This window comes from Pungitius pungitius, chromosome 15 (genome assembly GCF_949316345.1).
Source record: "Pungitius pungitius chromosome 15, fPunPun2.1, whole genome shotgun sequence".
NCBI classification, from domain to species: Eukaryota; Metazoa; Chordata; class Actinopteri; order Perciformes; family Gasterosteidae; genus Pungitius; species Pungitius pungitius.
In genome coordinates this window covers 19,058,943-19,084,138 of record NC_084914.1, presented here as the reverse complement: position 1 = coordinate 19,084,138, position 25,196 = coordinate 19,058,943, and the positions used below count along the sequence as shown (strand labels likewise).

The window sequence follows — 25,196 nt, the reverse complement described above, 5'->3', positions numbered from 1 at the left end:
CCAGGAAATTGTCCAAAATTGACCAAACTGGACGCAAGATCACGCCCAGGTAGTTTTATAAAAACTAGATTTTAATAACGTTCAACCCCACGGGTGTCAGGATCAAGTTGATTTTGAAATCGATCGGATTTAAAGTCTCGGAGAAGTTCGTTAGTAAAATTGCAAAAAACAAGCAAAAATACAGAGAATCACTATAGCGCCCCCTAATGTTCAAATATTCTGAAAATATTTGGGGATGTTCCAAGACCCAATGTGAACATGTCCTTAAGATTGGTCTGGTCTTCAAAATGGCGGAAAAAATGGGTAGGCACATTTGCATACCATGATTGACTTTTTTGCAGAGCACATCCAAGAGCACCTGTGTGCAAAGGTTCAAGTCAATCGGTAAAAGTGGAAAATAATTCCCAGAGGAATCACTTCCAGGGGGCGCCAGAGAGCCATTTCTTCATCCTCAAATGCACGACCCCAAGAATATCTAAATTTTTTGCACTTCTGATTCAAAATTCAAGAGTGTTTGAACATGATAAGGGCCATAAGTCTGATTGAAGTGTTGAAATAATAAGAATTCTTAGAAACACAACAGGGCTTCGCCCGACTTTCAGTCGGCTCACGTCCTAAAAATAATAATTCCTTGAAATACAATAGGTTCCTGTTTGACTAGTCGTAGAGAGGACCCTAATAATAATAATTCTTTGAAATACAATAGTCGTAGATGAACCTTACTCGTACATTTTAGTCTAATACCTCAAGTTAAATATTTACATCCCCTATGAGATGTATGTGGTTGGCCCACCCTTGACTACACTGACCCATCAGATAAATGTGCTAGGCAGAAAGGAAACTGCCTCAGATGTTGTATCATAAAGGGGAAATGATCTAAAGATTCACCCAATACCACAAAAGAAAAAAAAAGGTTTTCATAAAACAGATCTCACAAAAGATTGTTTGACATATTTATTAAATTGTTAAAACACAGTTCATTTTGAAGATGTGTCGAATATACAAGTTTCATTCAACATTGACTCAATATGATTTTAACACTAAGCAAATCTGAAGCAGATGCTTAAAATCACTCAGACGCACATTGGACATGCAACGTGTAACTATTACTTTGCACAGTGATGTGTTGTCCTTCCCTGGGTTGCTGGAGGTCTGTCTTAACTCACAATGACATTAAACGTTCATGGATAAGTCCTGGAATGGGTGGGTCGGGTTTTCTAATAATGCTTGATAAAAGACACCACAATCGTAGTTTTAGCGGGCAAATGGAGAGCAAGGGGTGAGAAATCTTTTTTCAAAGATGTTAAAAAGTGAAAAATAAAGCTTTTTCAAACATGAAATCATTCTTGTGTGGTCATAAATACAATTCAAAATATTATACAAGTGATTATTCGTTTGTACATCGTGTACATTGTGTTAGGTGTGTGTTTTTGGAAACAACGGCCACTGTTATGGGTACGGAGCCACGCTCATATGGAGAGAAATAATCAGCTTCTCACCACATGAGTACACTACAGGGCTTTTGGGGGATTCCTCAACAGTAGAACATTATAGAAATAACAATGGTCTTAGACATTGGGAACCTTATTGGCTTTGTGACATCTCCTAATTACATTAGATTTAACCGTGGTATGGGTTTCATAACACACTTGAAAACAAACTTTCTCATGTGAACTTTCTCAGACTTTTTGAAAAAAAACAACATTTGCTAAAAAAAAAGAAAAAAGCGTAGTAAAAGGAAACAATTTGATGCTTAACATCTACTTCGCAATTTGTGCGAAATAGATGGTAAGCAGTCTGTAGATTAGTAGTTGTTGAACTGATTAGTTCATCTAAGTATGTTACATTTTCTATATACACTATTGGGAGGATTTCTACTGAATCAACATGAGTACAGCTGAGCTAGCAGTTTACAGCCAACAGTGCAGTGTGAACACAACAGTGCTCACCACAGCAAAAATGCTGACAGAGCTAACCTTGTTTCCTTGAGGGTTTTCAATTTGGTTTGTGCTATGCAACTGCAGACATATGGGCTGTGCAATCTCATGCACAAACATGTACTAAACACCTGTGAGGCCTTTGAAAACAGAGAAAAGAGAAGCTTGGATTACAAATCATTACATGTAGGTTGCTCCCATGTGCATGCTTTTCAATCCAGTATATTGCATCTAATTTTTAAAATCTTTGTTGTTCTACCTGAAAGTGTTGAAGGGTCGTGCAGAATGTCATGGAGTAAACTCTGTTTGTCTGCCTGTCTGTCTAGTACTCATGAGCAGTGCGGGATGTGCTTTTGGTGCTCTGGCTACTGAGGCTCATGTGTCTCTTCAGACAGGGGATCTTCTTAGCTATCAGCTTTCTGAAGTGGCTCTGGAACTTCTTCCCCAAAAATGTGTAAAACATAGGACTAATGCAACAATACAAATAGGCAATGTTCCGTGTCACATACAGGGCATAGTCTAGGCTGTCTTCAAAGGAGCAGTGGTCATCACCCTCACTCGGGCGAGAGATCTGAATCGCTCGAAGGAGGATCACAATATTGTAGGGTGTCCAGCAGATGAAGAAGGTGAAGATGATGACAAATATAAGTTTGATGGCACGACACTTCTCCTTCATGCGGGTGGATAGGATGCGGACTGTGATGCTGATGTAGCAGTACATCACCATAAACAGAGGGAGGAGGAAGAAAACCAGGAATTGTTGGTAATAGCTGACCAGACGCCAGCGTTCCATGGTGATCGTAGAGTATCCGGACTCTTCACATGTCAGGCCATTCAACTGATTCTGCCCCACATTTTGGAGAACTAGCTCTTTCAAACTTGCTACAATACTAACGCACCAGACTACCACTGAGGCAATAATGGCATATGCCTTTTTCCTACTCTTAGTGGCTGCCACAGCGTGAACCACTGCAAGGTATCGGTCAAATGTCATGAGTGTAAGGAAGAGGATGGAGCTGTAGAAGCCGATGAAGTAGGCACTGCTGACCAGCTTACACAGAGCCATGCCAAAAATCCACTCAGACAGGTGGTAGGTTGCCCAGAAGGGAAGACTGCCGGCAAAGAGAAGGTTGGAGAGGACTAAATTCAGGAGGAAGATGTTTGTCACTGTGCAGAGCTTCTCGTACTTGTAGATAATAAGGAGGACAAGCCCATTTCCAAGGTAACTCAGGAGGAAGTTGGCAAAGTAGAAAGCCGGGATAAATCTGGCACCAAACTGGTTGACAGCCTTCTTTGCACAAAGCTTGACAATTTCACTGACCACATAGCTTAGGTCAGTCGTGTTGGCTTCATAAAGAAAATCCTTGAATAACAGATATTGATCTTCATCACTCATGGCTGCAGTTTTTACCTGAAAGACAAAAAGAACCATGCACGTCCATTGAGGGATTTCTCAGAAAACAGCAATTAAGAAAACCAACTATGGATTTGATATAGCTGAATTGGATTTGGGTAGATGTTTTTTCACTGGATGTTAGTAACTATAATTCTTATTATAAACTTCATACCTGTATTCAATATTTTATTTTCACCTGTAGAAATGAGTAAGGGCAGCTGTGTTATACTAATGAGGATCCGGACAACATATCAGAGTAACTGCTTTCAAAGTACTACAGATAGTATGTTGAAATAACAGTAAAAACCAATGACTAATGCTAAGACTGTTGTTTTATGTTGATTCCTCATTTTACTAAAATAGAGAACAGAAACCGCTGACTGAGAAGTAAAACTTCCTGTCAATCAACTGTTGTGTTGTTGTGCGATTCCTTCCCAGAAATCAGTCATTAGTATTATGAATTAATACATTTTTTGTTTGTACTTTTACTTATTATTTTAGAATTATACACCGACACACACATACATACACACAGACTAATTTCTACATGGACACACACACATCCATGGTAACACATGCACATACACAGACATACACACAGACTAATATCTACATGGACAAGACATACACACATTTTATGTGCCATTACACAAATTAATCTGCCTTGCATATTCCTGTCAAAGTTCATTTGTATGGGTATGTCTATAGTATGTTGATATTCCATCAATGAATACTGGTCAGGATATTATAATTCATTAGAATATTGGCTTTTCAGTCTGTACACATGTGACCTCTCCTGTCCCGAAACCCTCACAGAAAAAATCTATAAACAATATATTATGATTTATTTCTGTTATCACAACATTTGTTTGGTAAATATGTGGAGCAGTCCTAGATTTCTATGTGACGGTTACATTTAAATGTAATTTATATTACCTCAGTATATCAGAAACAAATATCCTTACAATAGCATTATTAATTATCAGAAGATACATTTGCTGTTTAGATGGGGTCATTTTGTTTGGATCAAACTATTGCTTGTCACTATGAACCAGAATGAACCTGCTAATTGGACACGTATCTATTTATATATACACATATATGTTGTCCAGTCCAATAACCATATGGTTATGGTTTTAAATACAGATTACTGAAACAAAATAATCCACATTTGTTTTAGGGAATGATTCTGATAAGGCTGATTGAACTCACCAGTAAGGCTTTGTGGTAGTGCAGTGAGAGGAGGAGTGATGAGGGAGTCAATGACTGCAGCAGACAGAGTTCAAGAATTTCAGTGAAACACAAGTCTCTGCTGAAGGGGGAGTCATACAGACACACATGGGAACATTGTGAAGGTTGGATAAAGATTCTGTTATCTATCACGGAGTAGAAATAGCAGTTGAAAAGGCATGGATTTCTTCATGGATTATGGAAAAGGGTTAAATGTAGTATGACAAATTCTGACCTGTGTGCATAGCCTACCGTTGTTTGGGATAAACATGTTTATGCACTAAAGTAATGGTAGAGCCCATAGAAATTGGTAGACTTCACTTAAGGTCCAATGTATGTGATTGAGGCAGATCTATTATCAGAAATTGATTTGAATTCATTTTATTTTGTATAGCCCAAAATCACAAATTACTACTGCCTCAGAGGGCTTTACAGTCTGTACACATGCAACATCCTCTGTCCCCAAACCCTCACATCGGCACAGGAACAACTCCCCAAAATATGAAAAAACCCTTCAATGGGAAAAAAGGGAAGAAACCTTAGTGAGAACGTCAGAGGAGGATCCCTCTCCCGGGATGGACAGACTGACATGGATGTCATGTGTACAGAATCAACAATGTAAAAGATGTACAATACATTCAACTCCTCTAACTGAAAGGTGGAAGGAGAGAGTGAGAGAGTGAGAGTGAGAGAGGGGCTCGGTGTGTCCTAAGAAGTCCCCCGGCAGTCTAAGCCTAGAGCAGCTTAACTAAGGTCTGGTCCAGACTAACCTGAGCCAGCCCTAACTATAAGCAATATCAAAGAGGAATGTTTTAAGCTTTATCTTAAATGAACTGACCGAGTCTGCCCCCCGGACTGAAAGTGGAAGCTGGTTCCACAAAAGAGGAGCTTGATAACTGAAGCTCTGGCCCCCATCCTACTTGTTAAAACTCTAGGAACCACAAGTAGCCCAGCATCTATGGAGCGTAGATGCCTTGTAGGACAATACGGTGTAACAAGCTCTTTAAGATAAGACGGTGCCTCACCAGCAAGTGCCTTGTAGGTGAGGAGAAGTACAATTATACATAATGTTTTCATTAGTGTATATTCATTTTATTACAAGAATTTTAATAAGCTTGAATAAGCTTGGAAAGAAGCCCCTCCTCCCTGCCATTTTGCATCTCCATGTTTGTAAAGTAGTCCAGACTATACAAACCGAACCCTGGTTCTAGAGAGGGCCTTCCAGTTGATATTGCTTTTATTTGGTGAGCTATTTGTGACAGTCACGTAATGGCACACGCTAACCTACTAACATTCAGAAGTGGAAGTGCTGGTGTCTTGAAACACTGGGTTGGGATTTCTTGAAAGAGACATTTCTGTTGAGTTTTTCAAATGTATCCAACAAACACTTTTCTCTTAGCTAGGAACTTCTGTTTGTTGCCCTTGTGCAGCAATAAATGGTAAATGGACTGAACTGGTCCAGCCTGTTCTAGTCATTGAACTACTCAAACATGTCCTGATTATCCTATTGATACACTGGTGACAGAAACTGCCATGCAAATGACAAATGTCCATCAAGACTATCGAACATTCACACCATTCATACACCATGGTCACAGGGTTAGTGTCTTGCCAAAGAAAAACCCACATGCAGTTTAGCTGGGGATAGAACCAACAATCAACGGTTTGAAGGACCACCTTTCCTGCACTGAGCCACAATTGTCTGTAAATGTCCATTTCTCCGGTAGGTAGCTGTCTTTTTTTTCAACATAGGTTTGTCACATGGTAGCTTACTTCTTTTGCACCAATTCCGTAATTATTTGAATCTAAATGGCCTCTCCTAACCCTTTCTCTGTACCATGGGTGCCCAAAAGTATTTCACAATCTTTCTGTGATGCACAAGTTTCTTTAGAAGACTGGATGTACCGAGTGGGAATTTAAATCTGTTGATTAACGCACAAAAAATGAGAAGTAACATTTTGGGAGGTATCATACAAAGCAGTTTATGAGGACATGCCGAGGAATTCCACTTTTGCCTCATTCCAATAAAGCTTGCATTAGCAAACAGTTGCATATCTAGAATGTTATACAGAGTCACCAACCATTGGGGAAAATGAGTGGCTAAGACTACAGTGAGATTGGTACATGATGGATATCGGCCTTAAGGCAATATAAACTACACATCCTCTTCAACCTACTCTGCTTTCAAACACTACTGCCAAGTGTGTCACTTCTGTAAGTTCTGTCAGGGCCGGATGCTGGTGCAGGCGGAAGGCAGGACCCAAACGCAGAGTTTTCCAAAAAAAAAACCAGTGCTCTTTATTCCAAACCAAAATCAAGACGTGCTCCAACAACGACTGACATTAGACAATGACGCGACAAAGTACAACAGGCTCACAGGGCTTAAATACACAAGGGAGGTGCAGGTGATTGGACACAGGTGGAAGCAATCAGGCAATCACAGGACAAGACAGGAAGTGAAGTTACCCAGGGACACAAGAGACATGAAACTACAAAATAAGACGCAAAGCAGACCCAAACCGTGACAGGTTCAACTGCAGCTCCCCACTTGAAAGGGCAGCTTGCTAAGGAGTGTACACTGGATTCCACTCAATGACCACGATTCGGACTTCTTTGCTTTCTTGCTTTTATTTTTAACTTAACTCTTCAGGTCAAGCCAGGTGAAAAAACCTTGAAATACAAACACAAATGGAAGGTCAAAGAATTATAACCAAAGAAACAATAATCAATTCACATAACCCCATATCACATACTTAATGTATAATCTACTGGAAATTAACCTCAAAATAAGTAGAAAAAGACCCATATTTAAAGTATCCCAAAACCAAACTAAATACATTTTTAAAACACTATTTAATGATGATTTTAACCTTACAAACTTTAGAATACACACAAATCCTTTTTATCCAATTACTTTTAGCTTGAATACGTTTTAAAACACACATTTTATTAAATATATAACCTTTTATCTTGCATTTGATGCCATAATTAGTCGACCAGTCAAAAGCTCACCGGCTCCTTCTTCAGTCTCTGCAGTCTCCTCTTTCTCTTCACCGTCCTGTGAGTGAGAGCCTCCAACCCACCCTGATCTCCAGATCATCTCCACCTGGTGCATTCAATTCTCTCACCTCAACCTGCCCCTCAGCCAGGGGGGGGGCTCGGCCTGCAGCTCAACTCAACATCTACTGCCTGATTTGAGCTAAAGACTGTGCTTGGCTTTTTACTTTGTAAATCATCAGGTTCATTTGCATATTCTGCATTATCTGCAACTAGTCAAGCCATAAAAAACATTTGTCATTAATAATAAAATAACAAAATAGTGTTTCAATTTTGAACTAAAATACATAAGCAGATGTTAAAATGTACAAGTTCTTCCCAAATTTTTACCCCCCACATTCCATAACTTTACATCTTTTAAGCAGTAAGTATTGCTACCTACTGTACTGGTACAACAAAGTGCACTTTGACTCTGGGTTATTACGTCTTATCTTGCAGGCTGCAATCTAAAGGGTATTTTGATATTCATTTTCATATTATATGTTTCCTCAACGAGTTTGAAGAAGGAGAAGTGCCCTTTCCAAAAAGTCTCCAGAGCAGCTCCCTGCGAGGGCTTTGAACATCTTCATCTACAAATGGATGCTGTATGTTCTAGTATTCCCCACCAGGATTAAATGCATTGATTGTCGGTACAAAAGAATCAAACTGTTGTCTTTGTCTCCTCTGAAACGCGTCCATGTTGTTCCATGTTCCATCCATGCAACAAAACTACTGAAACCATTGATGCATCCATTAACCTGCATACTCTCTTTGGTCAGAGGAGTCCATGTGTCAAAGAGCATTAGACCCTGTGTTTCTCAAAGCGCCACACTAATGATCCAGTTTCTTCCTTAAATTGGGCCTTTAATATAAGAATCTCTCAATTTGAGTTTCTGAAAGAATATCTTTTTTTTAAGTTTAATCTCTGAATCCCCCCCCCCCCCCCAGGAGTTACATACTGGAGCTTGGTCATTGTTCCTCACTGAATTAAGTAGGGGCATTCATGTTTTAATGCTTATTCATTACGATTATTATGTTTTTTTATGGATTTGCCTCTTGTTGCACTATCCCCTTTGTTTCTGTAATTTTTAGAAAGTTCCCCGCTGTGGAACTAACAATAGGATTATCTTATCTTTGGATACGCAATGAATCCAGACACAACATACAAAACCCTAATCCTAACAACGACACCATCACTTATATATACTTTTGCAAACAGCCTACATCAAGTGGCTTGTATGGCTATAAATCAACTAACTCTAAGTCAGTGATGATAAAGCGTGACATGCATGCGAGGAAATATGTTTGAACAATGTATTGATAAATGGAAAGATCGTAATTCATTGGTGGTCAAAGTGAATACTAAGCTATACTATACTATAAATACTAAGTTTGTATGTCACAATTTGTCACAGCTTCAATGAAGTTGAATAAAAAAGAAAAGTCTAGAAATGACTACAACAAAATGCCTGCAGGAAAAATGTAATCCAATCATATCCAAGTGAAAACAAAACAATCCAGAGCTTTACATTATGGGTACCGGCTCTCTGATTTGTAAATACACCAGTTGGAGCAGAACAACGTCCACTGTGGTTGCTCTCATTGGTCCAGTTGGTCAGTGCCAGCGGCCGGTGTCCAGCCCCCCCGTGAGCTCTGTAGCTGGTGGAGGAGGATTCAGCAGGTCGATGGTGTGTCCGTCCCGGAGCTTCAGAACTGCCTGCTTCAGACTCCACCTGAAGGAAGAGAAAGACACATGTTGGAATGGTGGACACAAAGCACTTATAATAATAAATGTACACTGCAACATGAACTTTGATTTATTAAGTAGATTCAAATAAAATAACAGGACACAAAGACACTTTTTCTTAAAGGTTGAAAAAGATGCAGTGATGTGCAGGATTAATGAGTCCATGAGAGGAAGAAACAACCATTGTCTGTGTTTGTGTAGATGTGTGTTGTTGTCTTGGTGCATCCTGAGCCCCTTTCCTCTTACATGGCTAACTGAGTTAGCCGGATAACTTTCAGGATAAGATTACATAGATCAGGCTTTTCGGTTCCACAAAGCAAAATCACCATGACAACACATCGAGAAACTCATTGTTTTACAAGAAGACCTTCGAGACCCGTACATGGTGAATACCACACGCTGAGCATTCACAGTGTCCCGCAGTCCGCCATGCAATAAGTGCATGCCCCATTGTAGGTGACCTTTACTATAGACTATAGAGAATGTTCTCACCTGTTAGTGTCAGGGTCTTGAATTGAAGAAGTATACAGATAACCTCCAGTTTCTGAGCCAGTCACAGGGATCTTTATCTGCACACATTAAATTAAAAACAATGGATAGATACCAGAGCTCTTGACATAAGGATTGTGTGGTACAGCTACCCATCATCTGAAATACACACCAATCAACGGATACCTTTATCAGTGGTGCACAGTAAGAAAAGATACTGTAACGCACCACTGTTTCCTATACTGCCGTGAACGAGTGACTGATTGGACAGAACTGAGGATGCTCCTAACTAATTGGGCAGTATTATGTAGTTCTGATAGTGGGTAGTGGGTAGGAGAGCAAGGCAACATGTGAGTAAATGTTTAGTGTGTATGTATATATGTGGCTAATCTATGTTGGGGTTAGGGATGGGGAGGACTGGTAGAAGCTGAGGATAACTGGTCGATGATGGTGAGAAAACTGATGAAACACATGTTCTCACAATAGTAGTAACATGAATCCAAGTGGATATTAGTATAAATCAGCAGTCTTTGTGGCCAGTCAGTCCAAATGTCATAGCCCGGGTTCCAAGGACAAGAATGAACATATCCAAGACACAGAATGGCCCTTACTGGTGCGGGGACACAACACTTACCTGTGCAGTCTGTTGATTTATGCGGTTGTCTTTGTCAGTCAGATGGATGTTGTGAACCTTTAAAGGTGGAGCCCCCAGGCTGCCCATGGCAACTGGACATGCTTCCAACCTCTCCAGAGCCAGTCGGTGGTAGTCCGACGCAACAAATTTCTCTAATAGGGTCGCAGACAGAAAGGTTAGAAAAGGTGGACAGAAATGAAGAGGATTATGAAATAATAAATAGATGTCGATTTGGAACAATTGAGAGCATTTTACGACTTTCAAATAGTACTTTGAGCAGTAGTTGACACGAAGTATCTCTCACAAAACAAGAAGAGGTTGCCCCTCTTTATCTAGACTTGTACCCCAGAGGCACATCATTCTTTCATGGACGGAAGAAGCTCCAGACAGCAGCCGGCCACCTCCACATTGAGTCAAGCCTCTCTGCTGCACCACTTCTGGCTAATCTGCAGCTTTTCGCTCTTGTTGACAGTTGTATTTAAAGACAACAAATCAATTTATACATTTTTTACAACTGGTCATGAAACCAAAAATGAACAAGGGAAAGAAAAGACTGTTCAAGGAAAAGTGGCAGACCAGTTGACAATGGCTGGTTGATGATCCAGCCCAGAAAATGTATTGTGCCAATTGTAGGTGGGTTAAGGGTTGTCTTTTGTAGCTGGGACAAGCAATTTCACAGTGTAAACAATACAGGACCCTGAGATTTCTGCCGGCCATGTAAAAAGCCTTGCAAGTAAACGGACAGAGACAACAAAGCCTTGCGTTTAGGTCCCTGGTCCTTAGTTATATGCAATGAGCTACTCTTTTTGTCTTAATTAGTTGCATTGGTTTTCATGCAAAAGGAGCTTTTACACGCTTATAAAAGCTGAAGATTTGGTCATTGCACATTATGTGGTCTTGATTTGGATGTTTACAATGGTCATTTACATTTGAAAGGATTGATAGTTCTTCAAGTAAACTGTAGCAAACCATAGTCAACTTTAATCAATTCATGTAAATACTAAATTGAGGTAATAGGTTTGAGAGCAGGCCTCAGATGTTTTCATGTTCAAACAGTCATATTTCAACATGTTTTTGTATTTTTCATGTTGGTAAAATGTGTTTAATTGCCTTGCAAATGAATGCTTTGCTTCTTGTTAAAAGCCAAATCCTTTCATGTAATGATTTAATGATAAATGTCATTTGTATTAGGTCACACCAGGTCACACGCCACGGTCGCCCGCAAGTCAGAAGGTTGGTCCATTCCCGGACTACAAAGTTCCCTTTTTCCATTTGTGCTTTCCTGCACTCTAACAGGCTGTTCTATTGTTCCTATAACTTAATTCATTATTGAAGTTTGCGCATAATGCGATTAATTGACTACATTTTTTCATCTTTGACCCAGCACTATATAAAATACATTACCACGTGTCGATATATTGCCCATCTTCTGCTAATACATCCACATGCACACAGCTCATTTGCACTCACTCTGCAAGAGATAGTACATGGTGCCAATCCCACCCCCGGTCAACAAGGTGGTGAAGATGGTGAGCTGCTGCAGGTGACTTGTGGAAATCCTCATGTTCTCCTGCAGTCACAGGTGTGCTCAGGTTAATGCAGAACAATGCACACAACAAAGAACCACAATGAGACGGTTCATCATACGAGAGAAACTGAGGATTTATTATTTACCAGAAGGAATTGTGGATTTATTATTTACCAGAAGGAATTGTAGTTATTTGATATGGATTTTGTGACATTTAAAAGGCAACTCAGTGGAAGTCACATCAAACATTTAAGGGAGTAATCGGTGTCCCAACTGTGTCATAGCGCTTTGGAATGCATGGTGTGTTTTGTGTATATAGCAGAGGTTACTAGTAAGTAGACTAAGTTCTGGGTCTGGACCAAGACACCGTCTTAACTAGACCCAGACCTTGTTGTGTGCCTCTTTTATTTATCCTTAACCACACAGGTTCAGTGGCCGAGTAAACCCACACCCAAATTGCAGTGTAGTGTAAATGATGTGAATAGGTCATAGCTTTGAAAGGCATCTCTGGAGGTTGGCTGAGCGCTGGTTCCTCTGATAACAACCCAACAGCATTTTTTAATCAGATATGAGATTTTGGGAGATATGAGCTGAGTGGCAGACATTTTAAATATGTAGTAGTTTGTGGTCACATTTAGCTCTTACAAAAAGGCTTATTATGGATACCAATCTCTTTGACTGTGGTGGAGTGGCTTGTAGAAAACATTTGGTACTTTTAGCAAACGGTACAGGAAACAGTACCTGCTGCTGGAGCAGGAGCGATATACCACTCCTGTCATGGGTACATTTCCCACTAAACACAGCAGCAGACCACTCATTTCATCGGTTACCGATGATTGGTATACATGTTGCTTTATATTGCGTCATTGCATCTCGGCGTAACTCAAGATGAGCTAAAACTTGTTCAAGTTCAGTGATGGAATTTAGAACCTGTGATGTGACACCATGCTTTTTTCTTTCTTATTAGCTCCTGTATCTCCATAACGACGGTGCGTGAGTGAGTTTGGTGTAGATTCAGACTGCCTGGTTCAATAAAATATATATTACAAAAATATTCCCTGTTCCCTGTTATGAATGGTAGCATGGCCGAAATAATTTCATACATTAGTTAGTGGTAGTTATTGATGACATGGGCTCTTAATGGATTATGATTCATTAATTTGAATATTTACTGCAAGCAATATTGTAACGAGTAAGGTACGGCAGTAACAGCAGGGCAAGTCTCAATCTGAGTTTTTATTTCCCTCAAGACACACAACAGGTAGCAGAGTCCCATGTTGTAGACAGAAGCATAAATCCAGTGAATGACCAGCGCAGAGGAACGGCCATGCAGGCTCAGCAACGGGGAAGCAGTCCAAGAGCTGGAAGTTAAAGCATTAAAGCCAGAGGATAATCTAGCTAAATGATTTGTACATACTCATCCACTTCATCTGATGTAGAATAATTCATTAATAACTAATGCATTTAGTCAGACTCATCAGACTTCTTAACGCTACAGCATGTAACATTTGCCCAAATAGTTTGAGAAGCTTTTATTAAATAAATGTATCAATAATTTAAGGATTTATTACAGATAATTCCAAAGTATCTTCTAAACCTGGTGCTTTGGCATAATCCTTAGAAATCACTTCCCTTCATCCTAAAACTAAATATACACTGCATTTGAATTACATTATTTAAAATTATGCAAAAGAAAACAAGAGCCACTGGTGAAGTTATGGAATATTCTTAATAATTCAAAATAATTACTCATAATTAATCAAAAGTTATTTTACAACAAGAATAAGCCCATTGTTGAACATTGTTTGCAATAAATATAAAAATAATGAATCATTTGAAATCAAAAGCACATTTTGTAGTAGAAACAATAATGAGCCCAGTGATTTATTAAATGCTTTTGGCCGTGTTTCCATTCATAATAGTGAAGCTATTGAATAGGTCTGTAATTTGTGCCTCTATTTAGGTGAATGATGGTAAAATGGGGTTGTAGCTGGTTGTAGCTGGTTGTCACTACGGTTGCAGAGGGGTGTCGTGTGTGTCTTTTGACCCGCGTGTCCGGAGCTCCGTGCCTGGGAATATGTCGCTAACTCTACCCAACGTGCTCCTTGTGGACAGGTGTCATTGGTTTGATGTCAAAAGACTACAAAAAACATGATACAAGTACAGACAAGTTCATTTATTTCTGCGTATAAACGTGTACATTCACAACAAATGTTGCTCACTGACAAAACCGATCTGAAAACATTCTCACCTTGTTTAGCAGAAGGAGGGCTCGGCTCTTTTTACTTCCGTATACGTCACAGGAATGGTCGCCAATTGGGTGCGGGTACGCTCCATAAACATACAGGCGCGTGCTGCTTGTGTAGAGCAGGCGGCGTCTGTCCTACAATACAGATATATACACATCTATAGGCCCATATAAAAGATGATATGATACACGACAGATACTAATAACAACCCTCACTGCCTCACACACTTTGATGTGAACAAGGGTTGGGCAACAGCCATTTGATAAGGGCTAAAATAAAAAGATTACAAAAGAAGAATAAAAAGTCTCAATAACTACTAATATCCCAACGATTAAATCCTAATGATACCCACCATAGTTTTTAGCCAATCCCCTCTAAGGCAAGAACATGAAAAATTAATTAAGCTCAAATTAAAAACGCACCTCTGCACATGACTTGTTTGGTTTTATCAAGGCCCTCTGAGGAAAATGCGGCTATACAAAATAAAATGAACTGAAAAAATGAATTGAAGTTCTGCGTCATTTACCGTCGAGGTCAGAGATGAACCAGCGTGAGACATTGGATGTGTGGGGTGAGAAATACTCGTTTTCATTAATATCGTGCTGTGGGCTAATACTAATATGAATAAGCATTCAAAAAGCTGGGCAGGAACAAGCTGGTAAAAAGAGAACCTTACAGATGTTTTATTTATTGCTTTCATAGATAAATATTCCAGTATTGTGGTATTGTAGCGTAAGTATCGGGCATCGTAATATTTTGGCAGGTATAGTATCGACGTCATCATTTTGGTATCGTGACAACCCTACTGTACAATTAATGTTATCGCTCACGCATTTTTACACTAATGACAGGACCTACCACACACAGTGCACCTGCCCATCAGTAACTAACATTCACACACTGTAGTCACAGCTACAGGAGCAATGCTGGGGTCAAGTGTCTTGGACATATCAACATGCAGGTTAGTCGGGCCTGGGATGAAACCGCCCACCCTGATTGGAGGATGACCGTGTTACGCACTCACCCACAGTAGCCCGACCAATCAAACTCTACCATTTTCCAAGTTAGGTTGATTAGGACCCTGAGGTTTTGGGGGGACATCAGGTCTTAACCATCAAGTGACTCAGGGATACTTGAGCTCTATGGGACGCTGACAGGCTGCTGGTAAAATTGACAGAATGAGGAATGGGACAGAGAGGGGGAAATGTTCAGGATACTCTCTTAGGTGGATGGGCTTTGGTAAAGTGGGAGGAAAATGGGTGGAGGGTGACTCTCTATGGTCCCCCCAAAGGCAGTTTGATGGTTTCAGTCAGATTAGGGCATTTAGCAGCCCTTAGTCACCCTAACTGCCAACTCCTCCTTAAAGCAAGAGTGTAACCTTTTAAGAAAACCCCCCTGAAGAGATTCCAGCCAGAGTCTGAGCAACAGTCCTACATTCAGCAGAAGATTCTGCTACAATTTGGGGTCCCTCACAGACATGTTGCCTATTCCTTTTTTTACAACACAGTTTTTATGTTTTATGCTACTAGCAGGGCACTGCGAAGCATAATATGTATTGTGAGTGTATGTGAAAGTGATCAAGTGTAAGGACTATAAAGGAATGTGCACAGTAGTGACCGGAAAGCCGGGATGTCAGAGTCAGTCATTGGGCGTGAGGTCTTGGCCCTGATGGACCTCAGCCTCCTGCCGGATGGAAGGTGGTTCGGCTTCAATCTTTCTGGCTCGCTTCAGGGTCCCAGAAGCGAACAAGTCCTGGAGAGACGGCAGATTGCAGCCAATCACCCTCTCTGCAGAGCGGAGGATGCGCTGCAGAGATGAGACCAACGAGGGTGGTGTCATCCGGACACTTGACGGACTGGGCGGAGTTGTTGGAGCGGGGGAAAAGAAGGCAGCGTTGGGGGGAAGCGGTGCTTATTGACCGAGAGGCTGAGACATGTGAGTTTGTTGTTCGATAGTCGATGCTGCCAAAATGGACTAGACGCTTTGCTTGTTGATTTAAGGAGAGCTAAACTAAATCATTCAACAAAACCAGTCAACTTTTTTATAGAGCACTGCCACAGCAACACTTCACTTTGCTTAAAACAGCAGAGGGGCAGTTAGCTTATCTTCCTTATCACTAGTCTAGAGACCACAGTCCTAGGGTGGGCGGGGGTCAACCTCATGTTCTTAGAAAAAGCAACACGGAGTTGACTGGATCTGTTTTTCATAAAATGTTGTTCCTGGTAATTAACCATCAAAATGATTGCTTATTGGCTTGAATGATGAAACTTTAACTAATGTAACAAAACATACTCAGAATCAGGTTGGTAAAATTTCCTTCAAGAAGTTCATCCTCATTCATTCATTCGTTCATCTTCAGCCGCTTATCCGGGGTCGGGTCGCGGGGGCAACAGCTCAGGTTGGTAAAATGTTATCCCGGCTGACTCTGACAATCTCTAAGAGGCCACTCTCCTGAGGAAACCCAAGAGGTTTGATAATACTAAACTATACCATCTAGAAGCACTACTGGTTTATTACCCGGTAATTCATATTATTCAGTGAATACACCGCTGCGCGCCCTCCCCAGTACTTCGGGCTGTCCGCTGCAGCGCAGCGAGCGCGCCTCCACCAACGCGACTGGTGAAGCCGGCGCGAGGCGCGCGCGTGAGCGAGAACCTGATATAACCACGGCCGGTGTTACACCCCAACACGTTTTTACACCTACTGGTTTCCCTACTCGGAAGTGTTCTAGTAACCAGTTCTTTTAGATCCTCTACAGCAGAAGGTTTCCTCCATCCTGATCCATGTCAACGTAATGGATGCATTAAGGGTCGCAGATTTCTGTGCACTGTTTAGAGCAGCCGCCAGATGCATGTTTTGCCCCACGGGGTTCGAATCCAGGTCGTTTCATTTAAATAAATGTCTTCCATCACGTGGCTGTGGTCGTGCTCACTTATACAATCGTAAACGCTGCAGTGGATATGTGATGCGTGTTTAGGATGTTCAGCAATATCTTTGTGAATGTGTGACGAATCAGGAAACAGAGGCAGGCACATCTGCTGCTGTGGAGTGAACACAAACACGCACGCGTAGGAACACCAGTAGGGTTTTAAACCAGTTGGGGTGTAACACCGGCTCGCCGTTAGCCAACGCGCAAACGTTACCCCGTGTGACGTCATCTCCAGCCAGGGAAGCGGTACGACAACAGCTGGACGTGTTTCCGAGAGTCCCCGCCGAGCTACGGACACCAGGTACGAGGCTGGAAGCGCCCCGGTCCCATCACCAGGGTCCTGGGGGGCTGTGCTGTGCTACTAGCATGAATATCCACGTTAAGGAGTAGTATATTCGTCTAGCCGACCAGCAGCACGGTGTTCGAACATGGAGCGAGGTCGTCATGTAATGAGCTAACCTTCCACGTTGTGTAACCTTCCACGTTGTGTAACGCTACGTTTTGGAGCAGGGGATAGTGCCCATCATGTTCTCAACGGTCGTGTGAAGGTGACCCCGGATGGTCCCTCGTGGACCTGGAGGAAGTATCTGACCCAAAAGTGCACATCTAGCAGCCTAGAGGTTCCGTATGAATCACATGAGTCCCGTGAACACGTGACCTGAAAGGCGCTTCATGATGGAATGGTTTTAATAGACAGTAATTACCTGCACTTATTTACGTATTATCTTCTGTTGTAAAATTTCAGCTTGGCATAAAACCCTGTAGTTTGTAGGAGAGCATCTCCTGACCAAGTCAGACCAAGCAGTGACTTTATACCCACTTCATTTGGATTTTGCGTGCTGATTTTTGTGAAGTGTTGTGCATCTAAAACCCGTGGAAAAATGCCATTGCACAGCAGAATAATATATTATTATATGAAAGAGTTAAGTTAAATTCCTCACCCATTCACGGTTATGTGTACGAGAGTTCAAACATGTTTACATGAGCACAAAGCTCTAGATGATTAAAGGTGAACCAGGTTAATACATTTAACTTTTAAACACGTTCTCAGCAGTGGTAGGAATGTTTAGATCAAAATAACACTATTTTAAGAATAAATGAAAGAAGTTTGTACTTTTAAACTGATGTTACTATGGTGCTTTGCCGTTTTTACCCATATTTGATTTACAAAATGGAAAAGTTATGAGATCGAATGGTTTGAACACTAAAAAGAATCACTTTGTTATCTATAAATGTATTTTGGAAATCCCGGTCACCCAATTTAACCCACTTCACTCTTTGTCTCTTGTCTATGTGTTTCAGTCAGAATGTGGGGGGCAGTGGTTGTTGGCGTTGGTACAGCAGGCTGTGTGAGGATTAGAGACATGTTAGTTCCTTTACCTGGCAGTCCTGCAGCCAACCTCAGTGTCAAAGGATTCATCTCCAGGTAAACCACACATGATTGCCAGCATGCACAGGTAGACACACCGAGCTGTCCTATTTAATGAAGTATTGGTATATCGAAGAGAGAGCTCAGCCTGTAAAGGCTATGCTCCACTCATCTCGCAGAGCCCTGCAATACACCAAATGAAGATGTTATGACACACACACACACACGCGCACGTTACAAAGACACCTGACTTTCTGTTTAAATAGCAAACCAACCTGATAAGAAAAACAAAAGAAGGAACGCAGGTCAACAATACAGAGGTAGACTATGAATATTGTGATTGCAATACATTCTTAATCTATTGCGGGGCTGTTGGATTGGACCATATCATTTTTTTTATCTACATCTTTGTAACTAAATTCCAAAAGAGGTGGGTGGCGCTGACGATGTCACCCGGCCGCTATGTCCGCTGGCACACGTGTGCACGTGTGCCAGCGGACATGCGCGCACGTGTTGTAGCGGAATCGCCGTGCGTGGAAGACATTTTTTTTTTAATTCCACACTTTTTTCAGGGGGGCGGGCGATCATTGATCAATGATAGGGGAAGCACTGCACTTTGGCAATGTGCCCACAGCCCCTGGCGTTTCTGATGAGGACTAAAAATGGCGGCGCTGCTTCATGAGTACAGCAATCTGCTAGCATGCCTTAAGTTTTGAAAATGGAGCTATTTCAGTACACACTGTTTATGTAATAGAAGCAATTTTAAAATGCATATTTAGGTTAAGTCTACTATATTCCTTATCATGTTAAAAGAGGCTAATGTCTTTGATCGAAGTAGCATTGCTGTCATTATCAAGCTGATAGATGTTTTTGTCACCAGGAGAAGCTTGGACCCGCACCAGGGTGTAAGTCAGATCTCGGCTGAAGAGGCTGTGACTAGAGAAGACATTCATGTGGCCTTCGTGTGCACTGAAAATGTGTTGCACGAGGACAATATCAGGTAATTTGCAAGTTCGACTTCTGGCGGTATCCTGGTATGTGACGGTATTGCTTTTTCAAGTAAACCCATGAATTCATTGACCCGAAAACTACCCGGTCAGCTGTTGGCCGGCGGGCTAGCTTGGTAGCTCCTTGTAGCTCCTTGTAGCTTCTTGTAGCTCCTTGTAGCTCCTTGTAGCTGCCAGTGTTACCACCAGAGGCAACACCAGCGGCTCAACAGACTTTGCAATGAATTCGTTGAATTTTCCAAAACCCTAAATCTTGCAAACAGACACAGCTCTTCTCTTGTTGTGTTGGTGCATCTCTGGTCTCTCGTTGTTCCTCCTGTGTTGCTCTTTTTTGTGTTTTCATGTAGCAGCAGAGTTAGCGTTACTTCTTGTTGGGAGCTGTGCCCAGCATGCAGCGGGGACATTTTATAAATGTACAATTAGTGTTTGTTTGTGTTTTGCCCTGTTAACCGATCCCACCGGCGATCTGACATGTTCTGTACAGTTACATTTCAAAACTATCAAAGGGTTAATTTAACTTTACTAAGTGTCACATGTACCTGATCTTAAAACTGGAAAATGACTCCAGCTCTTTCGTACAATTGACTTTTTGCAGTGTGATTTCAACTCTGCACTTGAACACTTTTGCCTTACACCGGACAATTCACTCAAAGAATTTTGTACATTTCAAATGGCTTTTTATGAACTGTAATAATTTAGTTCATCCATCACATGAGCACCAACACTTTGTGATGGTCAAATGTGTTTTACATCCAAACCTGGTGTAAAACCTTTTAATATCAAACAAGTGGCGATGGTGGCGCATGGAGTAGTGCGATGCGCTGGGAGCCGCAGGGTTGGCAGTTTGAATCCCGGCTGCCCCATGTGTCACGTCAAAGTGTCCCTGAGCAAGACACCTGACCCCTAATTTCTCCCCAGGCAAAATGTAACACATGGATTATAATGCAATGTAAGTCGCATAGTCGTAATGTAATATGCCGCTGTGTCATATTTTGTGGAGTTCTCCAAACCTTTGAGAAAGAAAATGCACTTTTGAAATAAATACAAATGTATTTTTCTTTGACACAAAACTACCCCCTCCTGTCTCAGAACCTTTCTACAGGCAGGAAAGCACGTCTGTGTTGAGTATCCCATGACCATGAGCTACAGGGCTGCTGTGGAGCTCTGGGATTTAGCCCAGAAAAAAGGTGATGCTACTTTCTGACAACATATAAGCTCTCACATGTATTCATGCTATAACAGCATGTGTGTGTGTGTGTTAGGAGTGACACTCCATGAGGAACACATTGAGCTTCTGACAGAAGACTTCAAAGCACTGAAGAGAGAGATTCAGGGTAAAATCCTGCAGGAAGGCACTCTTCATTTTACAGGTGAGACACACAAGTGATCGGCTTTTTGACCAAAACTTTCACCTCCGTCGTAAAATCTAAATAAAAATGAATTTGGTTTTCCCAGTTTAATCTGTCATGCTGTACACTGTGCTGAAAGCGCCACACCAGTCCCCTATAGAAGTTGCTCAAAGAGAACTCAAATTCAGCTCGACCTCAGTAAGGACATGTAATCATGTATACTATACTTGTTGAAGGTGGAGCTCTGAAGCCTGGCTTTGGTTTCCAAGCGTTCAGTGGCATTGCTCGCCTGACGTGGTTGGTCGAGTTGTTTGGTGATCTGTCAGTGGCTGCAGCCACCATGGAGGAAGACTCTGGTAACAACTACAGCAAGATGACTGCAAAGCTGCTTACCTCTGACAACAGGTGAGTCGCATTGTAGGTCTTCCAATGTCATGCAATACGAATAAATACCTCTGTCTTGTCAATGGTTCTGATTTGGTGCTCTTGATAAAAATACATGAAGTATATAGTAGCTGCACATCTGGTTTCCATGTGGTTTTAGAAGCAGTATCTCCTGCTCAGAATTGCCTACATACTACAGACTGACTTCAGGGTCCAGTTCCAGGTTCTGGAGAAAGCAGGAGCATTTGAGTTGTTCTGATACCAATTCTGAATGTGGTTGAGATTGGTTGTGATGGCTTGATCAGTTGTGGTTACATCATAAGAAACCAAACCTTTAGTGTTTATCATATTAGTAACATGGAATGTGTTCCACTCTGCTACATTTAGTTGTCACACAGTCTTATGTTGCTGCTGTGTGGCCGTTATCTGCTGCCAGGGTCCAGTGGGTAAGTGCAGAGCTGCATGGACACCAAGCACATTCCTTCATTCCTTCTTTCATTGGCCCCCTTGTAGACCTCTGACGTGGATTGAGGAACGGGGACCTAGCCTACCTAGGACCAAGAACATCAACTTTCACTTTGAGACCTACACTCTGACCCAGATCCCAGCTGCTCCTAGAGGGGATGTGGGCCTCTTCATGCAGGACCTGATCCACTTCTCTGCCAAGCTGACAGGCCAAGTGAGTGCAGAGGAGCTCCACAAAGAGAAAACCAGGGTCCTGCACTGCCTTGAGCTGGCAGAGAGGATACAACAACTTGCCTTAAAAAAATAATAATCCATCTTCATATCATCACCATGCCCTTAAGTTTTTGTAAGAACTTTTAAAGTAAGTTATGTTTCACTCAAAAGTGACTGATGCTGGTTGAAAACTGAGTGTGCACACATTTCCACATGGAAGTATCCTACAAACCAGTTCTGTAGAATCACAAATAATGGCATACAATGGTCTCCATGGTCTAGAAAATAAGTTTTGTCAGAATGATCAATCCATGATGAAAGAATGTGGGGAAAAAAACAATAAAATATGCTTCATTGTCTTCACGTCGAATATCATTCGGCATCATTTTTTCTTGATTGACTTGTTGAACTGTGACTACAGACCAGCAACCCAGGTGAAACCACTAGAAACCCTCACAGGAGAGGAGCCCCACACGTCCCATCCAGAGTCAAAGTGAAGCTCGCATTTGCAAATACGGCTCACCTCCTTTAGTTTTACAACTGTTAGTAGGACTTAAAAGTTGATACATAAAAGACATGCATTTTATTTCAAAATGCGCCTTTCATATGCTTATTTAAATAATCTTGAATTTCAATTTGATCATATTGTCTTTCTAAAAGTATGCAAATTGGAAAGCTGTCTTTTCATGCTTGGTTAGTTCATGTGTTTGTCTTAAACTCTGGCTCCTTTGGTTCTTAATGGAAAATAACTACAATCTGTGCAACAATCCCAATAACTGCTGCAACAATGTATGTGCATTAGAAGACATCATACTCCTCCATCATAATGAGCCAGATTCATGACAGGGGGAACTTGAAACACTCTGCAGAGCTGCATCATGGGATATTCTGCTTCAGACTTGACTTGACACTAGTTCTCGAAAGACTTCAGACTCGACTCGGACTCGAGCTTTGGGACTCGAACAATATTTAATTTTAGGAAACATCTGATGAGCTCGCTATACCCCTCCCTCCGTTACCTGCCTACGTAACACGTACATTGACAGATGTTGCTGGCTGGGCACGCGGCCACACACGAGGACAACAATTTGTTGTCAAAGATGTCAAATGCACCGGCGGTGCCATTCGTCGTGAGCTTTGGGTTCAGAACCTTCCAACAAGACGGCAACAAAAGAACCGCGCAATGCAAAATATGCGCCTGTTGCGGTGAGTGGTGTCAGACCCAAATGCAGACAGACCAGGAGGTATGGTGGGAAACTTATTTATTGTCCGGATCACAACAAAGGGAGGCAGGTGGAGAAATGGCAAGGGAAATCCAGGTGAGGGGGGAATCCAGGCGGGGAAACGGCAGCCTGGCGGGAGAGTCAGGGAATGGATGGCTGTAAGGACAAGAATACAGGGTCAGGGGTACAGACATATAAAGAATCAATCTCTGACACTTATCGAGGTGAACAGCCAACCAGGTGAGTGGAAACAACAAGTGGGTGATGAGCCGAGGTAAATCAGGAATCAGGAAACATTTATTGCCATCATATGTTGGACATACATGGAAATTGTCTTGGTGGTTGGTGCATGACTGAAGACAGTACAATAAAGACGACATAGTGCAGCAATAAGATCAAAATAAAAGTATAATAAAATATAAGCTATGGGTTAGTACGCTAAAGCTAAGCCTATGGGTTAGTAAATAAGAGATACAATTAGGAATAAAAATAAAGATAAACTGCACCAGCTAAACAAAGTGACAAGTGACAAAGTGAATGAACATGAGAGTGAGAGTCAGTCAGGGGGGGCCCCGCGCTCTGTTGATGAGCCTGTCTACCGAAGGGAAGAAACTGTTAGTGTGGATGGAGGTCTTAGTCCTGATGGACCTCAGCCTCCTGCCGCATGGAAGGGGCACAAACAGTTCATGTTCAGGGTGGGAGGGGTCGGCCCGCTTCAAAGTCCTGGCAGTGAACAAGTCCTGGAGAGACAGAAGATTGCAGCCAATCACCTTCTCTGCAGAGCGGATGACACGCTGCAGCCTGGGCGTTAAGCTCCAGGTTGTTCTGGCTGCAGCACGTCACCAGGTGGTCAGACTCTGTAGGCGGACTCACCCCCACCAGAGATCAGTCCAATGAGGGTGGTGTCATCAGCAAACTTCAGGAGCTTGACGGACCGGTGACTGGAGGTGCAGCTGTTGGTGTACAGGGAGAAGAGCAGAGGGGGGGAACCGGTGCTGATGGACCGAGAGGCAGAGACGTGTTTCACCAGCTTCACGTGCTGCTTCCTGTCAGACAGGAAGTCAGTGATCCACTTGCAGGTGGAGTCGGGCACGTGCAGCTGGGAGAGTTTGTCCTGCAGCAGAAACGGGATGATGGTGTTGAAGGCAGAGCTGAAGTCAGACCTGTTGGCTCTGTAGGCGAACTGCAGGGGGTCCAGGAGGGGGTCGATGAGGGACTTTAGGTGGGACAGGACTATCCGTTCAAAGGACTTCATGACTACGGAGGTCAGTGCGACGGGCCTGTAGTCATTCAGTCCTGTGATCCTGGGCTTCTTGGGAACAGGGATGATGGTGGAGGCCTTGAAGCAGGCTGGGACGTGGCATGTCACCAAGGAGGTGTTGAAGATGGCGGTGAACACAGGAGACAGCTGGTCAGCACAATGCTTCGGGGTGTGGGGCGAGACTGAGTCCGGACCGGCTGCTTTCCGGGGGTTTGTCTTGCTAAACATGTTTAGCTAAGCAAGCATTGACCATCTACCGTTAGATTGCTTCTTGCTTTAGCTACGACCCAACGTGACGGGAACAAATTTTTACGCTCTGCAAGTGAAAAACAAATATTCCTCGACATCTGCAGGTTTAAGGAGTTCAACAAAGAAAAGAAAAGGGCCCGTGCAGAGGGACAGAGCAGCATTGATTCATTCTTAAGCCAGACAAGAGGTGTACAGCTATACAGCCAGGGGCATCCCAGACAGAAGGCCATTACTGAATCCATAATACAGGACCTCATCGTTTCATGCAACCTACCTCTGTCTTTGATTGACAAGCCTAGCTTCAGGAATTTTATATCAGTGAGATACTGCCCAGTAAGTCGATGCTATTAGCCTAATAGATAAAGCTGGCATCATAACATATTACATGCTTTGAATTCCTTATGTATAACTATGCAGTGTTCTAAGCAGCCTCTGGCTCAGAGACTTGTGAGCATCTCTGGTGCCAACAGAACAGTGTATTAAAGTAATTTTGTAGTGGCA

General features: G+C 42.1%; 3 protein-coding genes across 3 annotated transcripts; 1 reads left to right on the top strand and 2 right to left on the bottom strand.

The window, feature by feature from the left end:
* Positions 1 to 939: 939 nt before the first annotated feature.
* Positions 940 to 4,642, bottom strand: ccr12a (chemokine (C-C motif) receptor 12a). The gene is made up of 2 exons (XM_037459388.2): positions 4,546 to 4,642; positions 940 to 3,348 (listed from the first exon to the last, which is right to left on the bottom strand). The coding sequence occupies exon 2, from the start codon at positions 3,331 to 3,333 to the stop codon at positions 2,260 to 2,262; it is 1,074 nt and encodes a 357-aa protein (XP_037315285.2). The 5' UTR covers positions 3,334 to 3,348; positions 4,546 to 4,642; the 3' UTR covers positions 940 to 2,259.
* A 3,895-nt stretch (positions 4,643 to 8,537) lies between these two features.
* LOC119209595 (cytochrome c oxidase assembly factor 1 homolog) lies at positions 8,538 to 17,506 on the bottom strand. Its single transcript, XM_037459014.2, has 6 exons — positions 17,390 to 17,506; positions 14,249 to 14,380; positions 11,940 to 12,039; positions 10,470 to 10,621; positions 9,839 to 9,915; positions 8,538 to 9,332 (listed from the first exon to the last, which is right to left on the bottom strand). The coding sequence occupies exons 1-6, from the start codon at positions 17,402 to 17,404 to the stop codon at positions 9,215 to 9,217; spliced, it is 594 nt and encodes a 197-aa protein (XP_037314911.1). The 5' UTR covers positions 17,405 to 17,506; the 3' UTR covers positions 8,538 to 9,214.
* blvra (biliverdin reductase A) lies at positions 17,352 to 22,321 on the top strand. The gene is made up of 7 exons (XM_037459013.2): positions 17,352 to 17,476; positions 18,478 to 18,601; positions 19,425 to 19,544; positions 20,641 to 20,738; positions 20,814 to 20,921; positions 21,137 to 21,305; positions 21,798 to 22,321. The coding sequence occupies exons 2-7, from the start codon at positions 18,483 to 18,485 to the stop codon at positions 22,054 to 22,056; spliced, it is 873 nt and encodes a 290-aa protein (XP_037314910.1). The 5' UTR covers positions 17,352 to 17,476; positions 18,478 to 18,482; the 3' UTR covers positions 22,057 to 22,321.
* The last annotated feature ends 2,875 nt before the right edge of the window (positions 22,322 to 25,196 follow it).